Source organism: Panthera tigris, chromosome A2 (genome assembly GCF_018350195.1).
Source record: "Panthera tigris isolate Pti1 chromosome A2, P.tigris_Pti1_mat1.1, whole genome shotgun sequence".
Taxonomy (NCBI): Eukaryota; Metazoa; Chordata; class Mammalia; order Carnivora; family Felidae; genus Panthera; species Panthera tigris.
This window is the reverse complement of record NC_056661.1, coordinates 1603653-1614685: the sequence shown is the minus strand read 5'-3', so window position 1 is coordinate 1614685 and position 11033 is coordinate 1603653. Positions and strand designations below refer to the sequence as shown.

Sequence of the window (11033 nt, the reverse complement as noted above, 5' to 3'; positions counted from 1 at the left end):
ACGTTTACCAAGCTGGCCCCTCCCACTCGCCCCAGGCAGGGAGCCCCGGCATGCGGTCCCTGGTCCCTGCGGTCCCCACCGGTCTCCCTTTCCTTGGAAACTGCCTGTGGCCGGAGTGTTAGAGGCTTGTAGGCTAGTGAACAGTCTGCTGCATCTAGGGTCGGCTTTAGGTCAGGTACTTTGCGTGGCCACCAGAGTCCCCGGGATGTGAACTTGTTTTTTCTCGTGAAGGGAAATGTCTCACCGCTACCCCTCCCCCGTTTCTGGTGGGTCCTGGGGGGGGGGGGGCCGGGGAGGGCTCGCCTGCCACGATGATGCACCAGCCTCCGCCCCACGCGTGACCTTCCCCAGGAGTGCTTCCGGGCCCCCGAGGCCTTAAGGTGGTGCCCCCACACCCGCATCACAGGAACTGCGTGCGCAGTGAGGGTCTGGAGCTCAGACGCAGAGGCATCGGGCGGGTCGTGGTGGGGGTCTCCAAAGTCTGCACTGGTCTCAGCCACATCTTGCGAGGTATGGGGGGGGGAGGGGAGAGGCGACTGTGGGCAGGGAGTGGGCCCCATCGTTCCCATGGGCCCAGATGCCTCATGGCATCCTTTTCGGTTCCGGGCAGGGCCTCCAGGTGCACGGGTAGGGCTTGCTCCTGGCAGGTGACATTTGTCCTTTCCAGGCCCGCTTCCAGCCTTTCCCCCCAACCCGTGGTGGCCTGGCGGAGGTCCCGAGTGGAGGGGTGAAAGGGCCCGGGCGCCGTGGTGTCCTTGTCTGGTGGGGGGAAGGTAAACTAGGGACCCTTGGTGACTACGGGAGGATGGTGGCCGTTGGTAAGGGAGTATTTGGAAATCCAGAACGGAATCCAACGTTCAGATGTCAGCGCGGGCCTGGGAAACAGCCTGCAGTTGTCAAACATTCTTAGCTTTAAGCCGCTTTAAACGATGCGGGAACGATTCCTTTGTCCGAGCCCCACTCGCTAACCGGGCGCCCGGGCCAGCGGCACCCCCGCCGGGGTCTCGCCCCGTGGCCCGCGCCCCGACGGATCATCAGCACAACCTGCCGTGGGGCCGGCTGGGCGGACGGCTTCTAAGGACTTGCATGCCAAACGTGTGGTCTTTTTCTTTCCCCAATGATTTGTAATATGCATTTTATGACCGGAAACTTTTTGTACGACACTCCAATAAACGTTTTGATTTTAAGTTCTGCCCCCGAGTCTACTCTGACGCGGCTGCCCCCGACTGGGGACGGAGGGGGGCATACGAGACCGCGGGACACTCCCTGGGAGCGACCCGCGTCGGGGTGCCCGAGCTTCAGCGGCCGGGCTGCGCCTTCGGTCACGCGACACGCCCGACGCTCTGTGCACATGCGCCGCGGGAGCCGCAGGACGAGCCGGGGACGTTTTCTGCAGGCCCGGGGCCTCGAAACCAAAAGCTGCCGGCGCAGAAGGTGACTCCTATCCGCGCATGCGCAAAGGTGGAAGCACAGCTTTGTGGGGGTCGTAGTCCGACAAGCCCGGACTCCATTTCCCGTGGTGCCCGGGGGGGGGGGCAACTTCCGGCGCGGGTACGGGTCGGCGCACGCGGTCTCGGTTCGGTTGACTTTGCGGAGCCATGGAGGGTGGCTTCGGCTCGGACTTCGGGAGCTCCGGCGGCGGCAAACTGGACCCGGGGCTCATCATGGAGCAGGTGAAGGTGCAGATCGCCGTGGCTAACGCGCAGGAGCTGCTGCAGGTCCGGGGTCGGGCCGGGGCGGGCGCCGAGGGCAGTGGGGCCCACCGGGCGCGGGTGTCGCGGCTGAGTTCGCGTTGTCCCCACAGAGGATGACGGACAAGTGCTTCCGGAAGTGCATCGGGAAGCCGGGGGGCTCCCTGGACAATTCGGAGCAGGTGAGGCGCGTGGGGCCGCGTGGAGGCAAGTACGCGTGCGCGGATCAACGGGCGTCGCGGTGGGACGAGTGCGCGTGCGCGGCCCGCTGCCTGGGGGTGGGGCGCCGGTCCGGCCGCTGCTGAGCCGAGCCGCGCCCCCTTCCCGCCCGCAGAAGTGTATCGCCATGTGCATGGACCGCTACATGGACGCCTGGAACACCGTGTCCCGCGCCTACAACTCGCGGCTACAGCGGGAGCGAGCCAACATGTGACCCGCCCCCCCCGCGCCGCGTCCGGCCCCGCGGGCTCCCGGCAGGCCCCCACCCCAGTCCCCTTTTCCGTTTCCATAAAGGCCCTTTGTGAAGCGGGGGCCCGCCTGTGCATCCTGCCTGCCCGTGGTTCCTGAGGACGAGACCGGTGCCGCCACACTGGGGTCGTCGCTCCCTCGGGTCGTGGGGGGCCCTGGGACTTCCCAGATTGCAGGCGGCGCGGCCCCTGCGGGGTCCAGGCTCACCGTGCACCTGGGGCTGAGAATCCGCCCTGGGACCTGGGGGCATAGTCCGGCCCCACCTGGCTGTGGCCACCTGAAGGTGGGGGCCAACAAGGGAGGTGCGGAGAGCACCCGATCGGTGTTCCCTGGAGGGGGTCTCTGCGGGAGGTGGCCCGGCGTGTTCCCGGGTCCCCTGACCGGCCTGCGCCTCTTTACCCTCTGTGCCCCTGGTTTCCAATGACCATGACCGGCGAGGAGCCGGTTGCTCACGCGAAAGGCGGCTTGGAGAGGAGGCTTGGCCAGACCCCCCGCCCCCAGCTCCGGCGCCAAAGACAGAGGGTAGTCCTGCCCCGGCGAGGCCTTGCTGCCCCTTCCCCGCACCTCCCGTATCTGGGCCCCCGGTGAGCAGCAGCCGAACGGTCCCTGCTGTGATACGGAGGTGCTGAGCCAGCAGGCTAGGGACAAGGGGCTGTTTATTGGATCCAAATAAGCAGCAAACGTGCACCCGGTTACCCGCAGCCCCCTAGCCCCCCGCCCGCCCGCCCGCCCCCTAGACTCTCCTCCTCGGGCAGAGGGGCCAGCCGGTTCCTGCCGCCGTCACCTCGCGTCCCGGGCGTGTGCAGCCACGTGCTGGCGGTCACTCCTGGATGTTCTGCCCGATCCAGCCTCTGACGGCAGCCACCCGAGTATAGACCCCTGGGAAGTGGGGCCGCCCGCAGCCGTACCCCCAGCTGGTGACCCCAGTTAGCACCCACCGGCCAGAGGGCTCCCTGCAGGCCAGGGGTCCCCCGGCGTCGCCCTGAGGGGAGGAAAGGAAAGGCCTTAAGAGCAGGCCACTACCTCCCCCATAGCATCCCTTGGGCCCGGGTCCTCTTCCTCGTGAGCTTCTTTTCTGGGAAAGGGGTTCTAGGTTAGGATGACCCGTTCAGTTCATGCAGACATTCATGGACACTCGGTATTTCCCCCGGGCTGAATGGGGGCCTCACGCGGCAGTCACTGCCCAGCCCACGTCCCCATCCCGCCGGTGCCGGCGCGGGGAGGGGGGCGGGGCATGCCGAGGCGCCGAAACCGGCTCATAATGGATGCCCAATAAACGGTGGTCGAGTGAAAATTCCTCCAGGGTCAGAAAAGGTGCCCTGCTTGGTGGACTTGAGAGGGCGGCGCCGGAGGGTCTTGCAGCGGTGACGACTTCGCCCCGCCACGCCCCCCTTGCCCTCTGCGTGTGGGACCTGGGTCCCGAGAAGCGCCCGCTTCCGCTGCAGAGTGCGCTCACCGAACAGCTGTCCACGCCGCCCTGCGGGAAGCCGGCGCACAGCATGCGACTGCTGATCTGCACCGGGTAGAAGCGGCGGCACGTCTGCTCGCTGAGGAGGCGCACGGCCGCCTTCTGCAGCTGCCGCGCCATCGAGCCTGCGGGGGAAACGGGAGCCGTGGGCCGAGGGCCCTCTCGCCGCGGCGGGGGGAGGGGGGGCAGCCGAGCCTACCTCCCTCGCGCACCGAGCCCCAGCCGGTGATGACGCAGCGCGCGCCGTCGGGGGGCCGCGGCGTGGGCTCGGGCAGGCAGATGGGCCGCACCAGGCGGCCGCGGCGCACGGGCCCCGCCAGCTCGAGCAGCGCCACGTCGTAGTCGAGCGTGTAGAGGTTGTAGAAGGGGTGTTTGTAGATGCGCGCCACCCTCTCCAGCTGCCCCTCGGCGCCACTCAGGAACGGCGTGCCCAGGAAGGCCGCCCACTGCTTGGGGTCCCCGTAGCTGCGGGGCGCGCGGGGACAGGCGTCGGCCCGAATCCCCGCGCCCCGGGCGCGCGCCCCCCCCCCATCTGGAAATGGGGCTGTTGTCGCTTCCCCCTAGGACGGCGGGGAGGGTGCGGGGGTCCCGTGCCTGGAGTGAGTGCTACCGCGCACGGAGGTGACACCACAAGCGTATCCGTTCCCGTCAAGTATTAGGGCTCTGGCCCTGGGAGGCGCGCTGCGCGTTTCCCTGGAGGACAGGGCCCCTAGCCTGGTCCGCCGTATGAGCGCCCTACCGGGAAGGGGACTCACCACTGGGTGGCCTTTGGGTCTGGTGCCAAGTGCCAGTGGGGCGGGCCAAGGTGGGAGTGTTCCATGGGTCCCCAGAGCCCGCCCCCGCTCCCCCCCCCCCCCCCCCCCGCCAACGCAGACCTGGCCCCCTGGTGCCGGGAGAGGCCATGGCCAGGGTTCGGGGTGGGGGGTGGGGGGGCTGCGGGGCTGGACGGGACCGCGGCGCCGCACGGCCAGGGGAGGGGCTGTATAGAGTAGGGGCCGGTCTGGGGCGGTGGGTGCCAGTGGCTGGGGAGGGCATTTGGGGCCGAAGCGTGGACAGGCGACACGGTGAGTTTTCAGACAAGGCGCTCCAGTGAAGCGCACAGGCCAGGGGCGTTGGGGCGGCCGGACTCACACATCGAAGCAGTGCGCCGCCGACAGCAGCCACCTCTCGGCCACCAGGACGGCCCCGCAGCGGTGCTCCCGGCGCCGCAGCCACAGGCTCACCTGCCACGGCCACTCCCCGCGGGCCGCGGCACTGCCGCCCACGATCCTGGTCATCGCCGCCACCGGTGCCAGGCCACAGTCTGCGGGGGAGTCGGGTGACAGATCGGCGGGCGAGCGCATCCCCGCCTGCGCGCGCAGGGTAGGAGGAGCCCACACTAGGTTGGGGGACCTGCCTCGGGAAACCTCCGCTGTCAGGAACACTGGGCCTGGTGGTTGGGGCTGCAAATGAGGCTTCTCTGAGCTCTTCTCAAATAGTATTTGAAATGCATTTTAGGTTTGCCTCCTTCGTGGCTGAGGGCCAGCCCAGCAACTCTGCTCACCTCCCTCTCCTCACCTCCCTCTCCTCACCAGGCGTCTCCCACTGCCCTAGTAGCCAAGTTCCTTGCTGCCCCGGGGCCTTTGCACACCCTAGGCTGCTGCCCAATAGGCCCCTTCCCTGTCCCAACAGCTCCTGCACTGCCCTGGATGCCCTCTCTGGGCATCTCCCCTTACTGGGGTCCTGTGTGACTCAGTATCCTTCCCTCGACACTTCCTCCAGGCTGTGACATGTATCACTCCCCCTCCCCCAGCACAAGATGCCCTCTCAGAACACTACTGCAGACAGAACAAACTGGTGGTTGTAAGGGGTGCTGCAGGAACCCTTACCACCCATAGGGGCACTCAGGGACCCCCCCATCATTCCCACAAGGAATTTCCCGCCTCCGGAACAGTCCTCCTTCCCCAGCCCGCCTTTCCTGCCCTTCAGCCTCCTGTCCCAACCTCAGCTGGAAGGGGAGAACGGAGAGATGGGGGGCCACCTGCCCGGTTCCCTCTCAGCCCCACCCCCAACACGCCAACACCATGGGGATCTTGCCCAAGACCAGGAGGCCTGGGGAATCTGATGGAAACAGCTCCTCTCCTGGAAGTGCCCCCCCACGCTGAACAACGCGAGAATGTGTGCCATTCCCGGGGGCTTCCTCACCTCCGCTGGAGGCCAAGTTAAGAACTTGGCTGTAACTATTAGAACAGTAAAAATCACCAGGGCGGGAGGCCAGACCCAGATCAAGCCGGCTGCAGAGAAGTGTTTCTGCCAAGAACAAGCAGCGGCAGCTGTGAAGTGTCCCTGAGTGTCCCTGCTGGAAGCTTCCCCGCACCCAGACCAGCAGAAACTGCCGTCAGGAACCAGAGCCACGTGAACAGAAGACCCCCTTTGGCCTGGGACCTTGGTCTCCTTTGCAGTCCAGGCGCATAACTTCTCAGCGGGTTCCGGACTGGATGCTCCGCATCCGGCTTAACTTTGTGTTGCCAGGGAAACAGGACCTGGGTCCCCCTGAAAAGGTCTAGACGACCCTTGCCCGGACCCCTGGCATGTGGCCGACTGGGCCCGCAGCCAACAGAGACTGCTTCTTTTCGATGCCCTCCACCCCCTCTGTGCCCCCAGACCCTTCCTTGGTCTGGGAGCCGTGCGATGGTTCTGAAGGTGTGCAGGCTGCCTCGCTGCAGCGAGCCCCTAAACCTGGCTTTGTGGGCACAGGTCTGTGCCTGAGCGACCCAGGCTCATCGGGCCACGTGTGCACACGTCCACACGTGTGCGAGGGAAAGGGAAGAGAATAGGGAAGAGAAGGCGGCACATCCTTAAAGACAGTGACCATGAGCGCTTTCCCCCAGCTCCTGTGTCCTGGGGTTAGACCAGACGCACACACCCCTGAACAGGACAGTGGGGATCCAGGGGGCCCAGGGAGGGAAGCAGGGAAACCCCCCTGGGTCGCAGTCTCTCTAGGGGAGTCGGTGAGGATGCTGGAGATGGGGACTTGGAACAGCCGGGAATTCTGGGAAACTCCCCAGGAGGAAGGAAAGCGGATGCAGCCAGCAGAGGCCCGCAGCCCCACGCGCTGAACCCCTGGGACCCCCAGAAGCGTGCTCGGTCCCTCCCTGCCGACCTGCTCCCGCCTGAATGAAGCCAGGCCGCCGTCCCTCAGCATCTGGACACGAGCACAACGTTCATGTCTGCTGGGGGCAGGCGGGGGCGGCGTGCCCAGGGCCCTCCCCCATCCCCCCACCCCGCCTGCACCCTAATTGGTAGGGCCCCTCCTCTGTGGCAGCACTTCCTCTCTGAGTTTTGCCACCTACCACTGGGTCCCTTGAAACTGACACGTGGGGGGGGGGGTTGGCAGGGCAGGAGTGGGATGGTTGCTGAGACAGGGGTCCCCCCAGCACACCCCGCGCCCCACAGAAGCCAGGCCTTGTCCTGCCCTTGGTTCCCCACGACGCTGCAGCCAGTAGGAAGCTGGCCGCTCTTGATGGCGTTTTACTCCGGACCTGCCAATACGCGTTCGTACCTTCTGATCACTGTTTCATAAAAAACGCTTTAGTCACGCACGAAGGATGTCAAAGGCACGTTCTCCGTCAGTATCTCTCTGGGCCCGTTCTGCCAAGATGGGCTGAGCTAATTTAGCCAGGGGCCCCTGAGCGGGGCCTGTGGGGTCAGCTGGGGCCTGCACAGTCCCCTTTTCCCTCCTGCCTGCCAGGGACCGTGTGTGTGCGTCGCCAACGTCTGGTTCCCTGCCGCGCCGCATGGCATCGCACGGCAGGCTCGGCCCGGGGCGGCCCGGAGGAGGGTTTCAAGCATGGACGACGGGTGCCTGGACGTCCGTGATGACCCTCCCGCCGGGCACTTCCCCACATGCCCTGGTGCCTCAGAAAAGTCTGCGTTTTGTAACAGGAGCAGACAGCGGCGCCTGGGTGGCCGTCAATTGAGCGTCCGCCTCTTGGCTTCAGCCCAAGTCGTGGTCTCAGGGTTGTGGGATCGAGCCTCATGTTGGGCACAGCGCACAGCCTGCTTGGGATTCTCTCTCTGTCCCTCTCCTTTTGCCCCTCCCCCACCCTTGCACACTCTCTCAAAATAAATAATAAATAAGCATTAAAAAAATAAAGGAGTGCCCGGGTGGCTCAGTTGGTTGAGCGGCCAGCTTTGGCTCAGGTCATGATTTCATGGTTCATGAGTTCAAGCCCCGTGTCAGGCTCTGTGCTGACAGCTCAGAGCCTGGAGCCTGTTTCGGATTCTGTGTCTCCCTCTCTCTCTGCCCCGCTCTCTGTCTCAAAAATAAACAGTAAAAAATTTTTTTAATAAAAAATAGGGGCACCTGGGTGGCTCAGTAGGTTAAGCATCTGGCTTCAGCCAGGGTCATGGTCTTGTGGTTTGTGGGTTCAAGGCCGACATCAAGTTTTGCACTGACAGTGCAAAGCCTGCTTGGGATTCTCTCTTCCTCTCTCTCTGCCCCTCCCCTACTTAGGCTCTCTCTCTCTAAGTGAATAAACAGACTTAAAAAAATGAAAAATAAATAAGTAAATAAATAATAAATAACACAGGAGCAGACAGGGGCTTGGGGCTAAGGCATTTGCCACTAGACAACATACATCTGGCCAACCAGTGCCCGTGTCCCTGGCTCTCAGGACTGGGGGGGGGTGCTGATCCAGTGTGACAGGTGTCCTTACAGGTGACGACATGAGGACACAGACACACACAGAGGGACGATCCCATGAGGACACAGACAAGGGAGAGAACAGTGTCTACACAGACTTCTGACCTCCAGCCTGGGTGAGAAGAAGCGTCTGTTGGTGAAGCCTGCCCCCACCCTCCGCGCACTGTGGCCCCTGTGACATTAACAGCGTGGGCAGACCCACACGGGACCCCTGCCACCCGCACATCACTCCACTCGCCCCAGTACCTGGTGGCTGGAAGCCCACGGTGGTCCTCGGGGGGTCTGGGAGGGGTGTCTGTCCCCCAGCAGTGGCGGTTACGGTGGCTGCAGTCATGTTGGCGGGCTGGCTGGTTGCCCTGCTGGTGGCCGAGGGGGTGGCTGTGCTGGCCGGGACTCCCGGGACTGTGAAGGCAGCTGCCGTCCCAGAGGACTGCCTGGTGGCGGGGGTCCTCGCGGTGGGGAGGAGGCCGGAGGACATGGTGTCCAGGATCCAGCCCTTCAGCCTGGTGATTCGAGCGTACACGCCAGGTCTCCGGGCCTGAGCGCAGCCGACCCCCCAGCTCACAATCCCCGCCAGGTAAAACACACCGGGGGCCTCCTCGCAGGCCAGGGGTCCCCCGGAGTCGCCCTGAAAGGGAAGGAAGGAGAAGGTGAGCTACGTCTGTTGTGGCCATCATTTCACACCGTGCGTGAGACCACACGCTGTCCGCCCCCAGCACACGTGATGATGCAGATCACTTATTCCTCAGAGACTTGGGGGGGTGGAGAGGGGAGGAAGTTAAAGGAAAAAAGTGAAGAGCTGGCTGTGACCCTGCGGCGCCTTGTCTGCAGGGGGCACTGCCTGGCCCTCCAGCCTTCCCATGGGTGGCTGAGACCCATCAGTGGGGCAGGAGACACGGCACGGGGGCTCCGGAGACCTGGCTTCAGATCTTGCATGACCTTGATCAAGTCACTTCTCTCTGAACTTCAATTTTTCCTGCTTTTGTTCTTGAGATGTAAAAAAAAAAAAAACAAAAACAAAACAAAAACAAAACAAAACAAAAAAAAAACCCGCAGAAAACCCAGTCAATCTCTGCTCATTAGCCGCCAGCCTTTTTTCTATACGTTTCAAAAAAAATTACACCAGTAACATACTGCTCTTCCTTTAAAAAGAAAAAAAAAAAATTTTTTTTTTAATTTATTTTTGAGAGAGGGAGAGAGAGTGGGAAAGGGGCAGAGGGAGAGACAGAATCCCCAGCAGTTTCCATGTAGTCTGCACAGAGCCGGCTGGACACGGGGCTCCAAGTCCCGGACTGTGAGATCATGACCCGAGCTGAAATCAAGAGTCAGAGGCTCAACGGACTGAGCCAGCCAGGCGCCCCCATTTTGTTTTTTAATTTTTTTCATGTTTATTTATTTTTGAGACAGAGAGAGAGAGACAGAGCATGAATGGGGGAGGGTCAGAGAGAGGAGACACAGAATCCGAAGCAGGCTCCAGGCTCTGAGCTGTCAGCACAGAGCCTGACACAGAGCCCGAACCCACGAACCGTGAGATCATGACCTGAGCTGAAGTCGGACACTTAACCGACAGAGCCAACCAGGCACCCCTTGCTTTTCTTTAAAAATTCAGAATGTTACAATAGAGCTTAGGCCACACAGCAGACTGCTTTTCCCAAAGGTGGCAGGAGACTGTCTCCCTCATCCCACATGTGCTCTTTGAACGAGGAGATCTTGGCACTCCTCCCATTGGGTGGTGGGGGTCTGCCTCTCCACATGACCCTGGGCACAGCTCTGTGGCTGCCTTCGCCCCTAGACTTTGGGGACAGTGATGCCAGGTGACTTCCATCTTGCTGCCTTGAATTACCTGCTCTTGGGAGCCAGCCAGCACGTTTCGAGGTGGAAGGGAGCCCAGGCGGAGTCCACGTGGAGAGGCCACGTGTAGGGTGTAGCTGAGACCCCAGCCAACAACCGGTATTGGATGTGCAAGTCGAAACCCCTTCAGAATCTCCTGGGACATCAGCCTTTGAGCCGTCCCACTGCAGGCCGCAGACGCCATGTGGAGCACACAAGCTAGCCCCACTGGGCCCCACCGGAATTTCCAACCCACAAAATCTATGATTGGAACAAATGGCTGTTTCACACAACCAAGCTTTGGGGAGTTTTGTTACACAGCAGCAGGGACTGACACAGCCCTGCCTCTGGTCCCGGGGCCCCGTTTTCCCAAAAGTGAACATATTAGGAGCTTGGTGGGTCCCACTATGCTTTTACATTTATTAGTAATTTTAGAAGATATGTAGTGCTGTCTTTAAAATGTACATAAATGTCACGTGTAATATTTTACAACTTGCTGCATTCATTCAAGTCACAGCAGCCCTAGCAGACAGGTATTACTATGACCCCGTTTTACAGACAAGAATCTGAGACCCAGAGAGGTTGAGTAACGTGCCTGGAGTCACGGAGCCAGGACTTGAACCCACAAGTGCACTTCCCAGAAGCTGCCCTAGAGGTTCCCACTGCAAGTTATTTGCCACATCTCCCTCAACTGCGGCCTGTGAGTGTACATTTATGTTGCAGCCGATATTTTCAACCCGGCGGACGTGAGCAATACCTCTGAGTGTTACTACTGAAGTCCACCCTTTGGGGCCCTGGCCCTCTCTGCTGGGACGAGCAGGCGGAATCCGTCCCCGCTGAGCTCTTACCAAAGTGCAGGTTCAGGAGCCCCATCGATGAGTCTCGTTCCAAG

The 11033-nt window shown here is 62.3% G+C and overlaps 2 protein-coding genes across 5 annotated transcripts in view; one reads left to right on the top strand and one right to left on the bottom strand.

Moving 5' to 3' along the window:
• Positions 1 to 1466: 1466 nt before the first annotated feature.
• Positions 1467 to 2221, top strand: TIMM13 (translocase of inner mitochondrial membrane 13). Of its 2 annotated transcripts, none has more exons than XM_042977685.1 (3): positions 1467 to 1673; positions 1805 to 1873; positions 2026 to 2221. In XM_042977685.1, the coding sequence occupies exons 1-3, from the start codon at positions 1599 to 1601 to the stop codon at positions 2122 to 2124; spliced, it is 243 nt and encodes an 80-aa protein (XP_042833619.1). In that variant the 5' UTR covers positions 1467 to 1598; the 3' UTR covers positions 2125 to 2221. The 2 variants fall into 2 exon arrangements, with proteins under 2 accessions (XP_042833619.1, XP_042833618.1); XM_042977684.1 differs by having other exon boundaries at positions 1515 to 1718.
• Positions 2222 to 2891: 670 nt separating this feature from the next.
• The window catches only part of TMPRSS9 (transmembrane serine protease 9), a 29701-nt gene continuing 21559 nt past the window's right edge, over positions 2892 to 11033 (bottom strand). The window contains exons 14-18 of one of the 3 annotated variants that reach the window (XM_042977679.1): positions 8558 to 8939; positions 4759 to 4930; positions 3827 to 4092; positions 3616 to 3752; positions 2892 to 3141 (exon numbers count right to left, since the gene is read on the bottom strand). In XM_042977679.1, coding sequence (XP_042833613.1) covers positions 2980 to 3141; positions 3616 to 3752; positions 3827 to 4092; positions 4759 to 4930; positions 8558 to 8939 — 1119 coding nt within the window. In that variant the 3' untranslated portion in view covers positions 2892 to 2979. Of the gene's footprint in view, positions 3142 to 3615; positions 3753 to 3826; positions 4093 to 4758; positions 4931 to 4970; positions 5917 to 8129; positions 8424 to 8557; positions 8940 to 11033 lie in introns of those variants that run through there. The other 2 variants (XM_042977681.1, XM_042977680.1) reach the window with 2 other exon arrangements.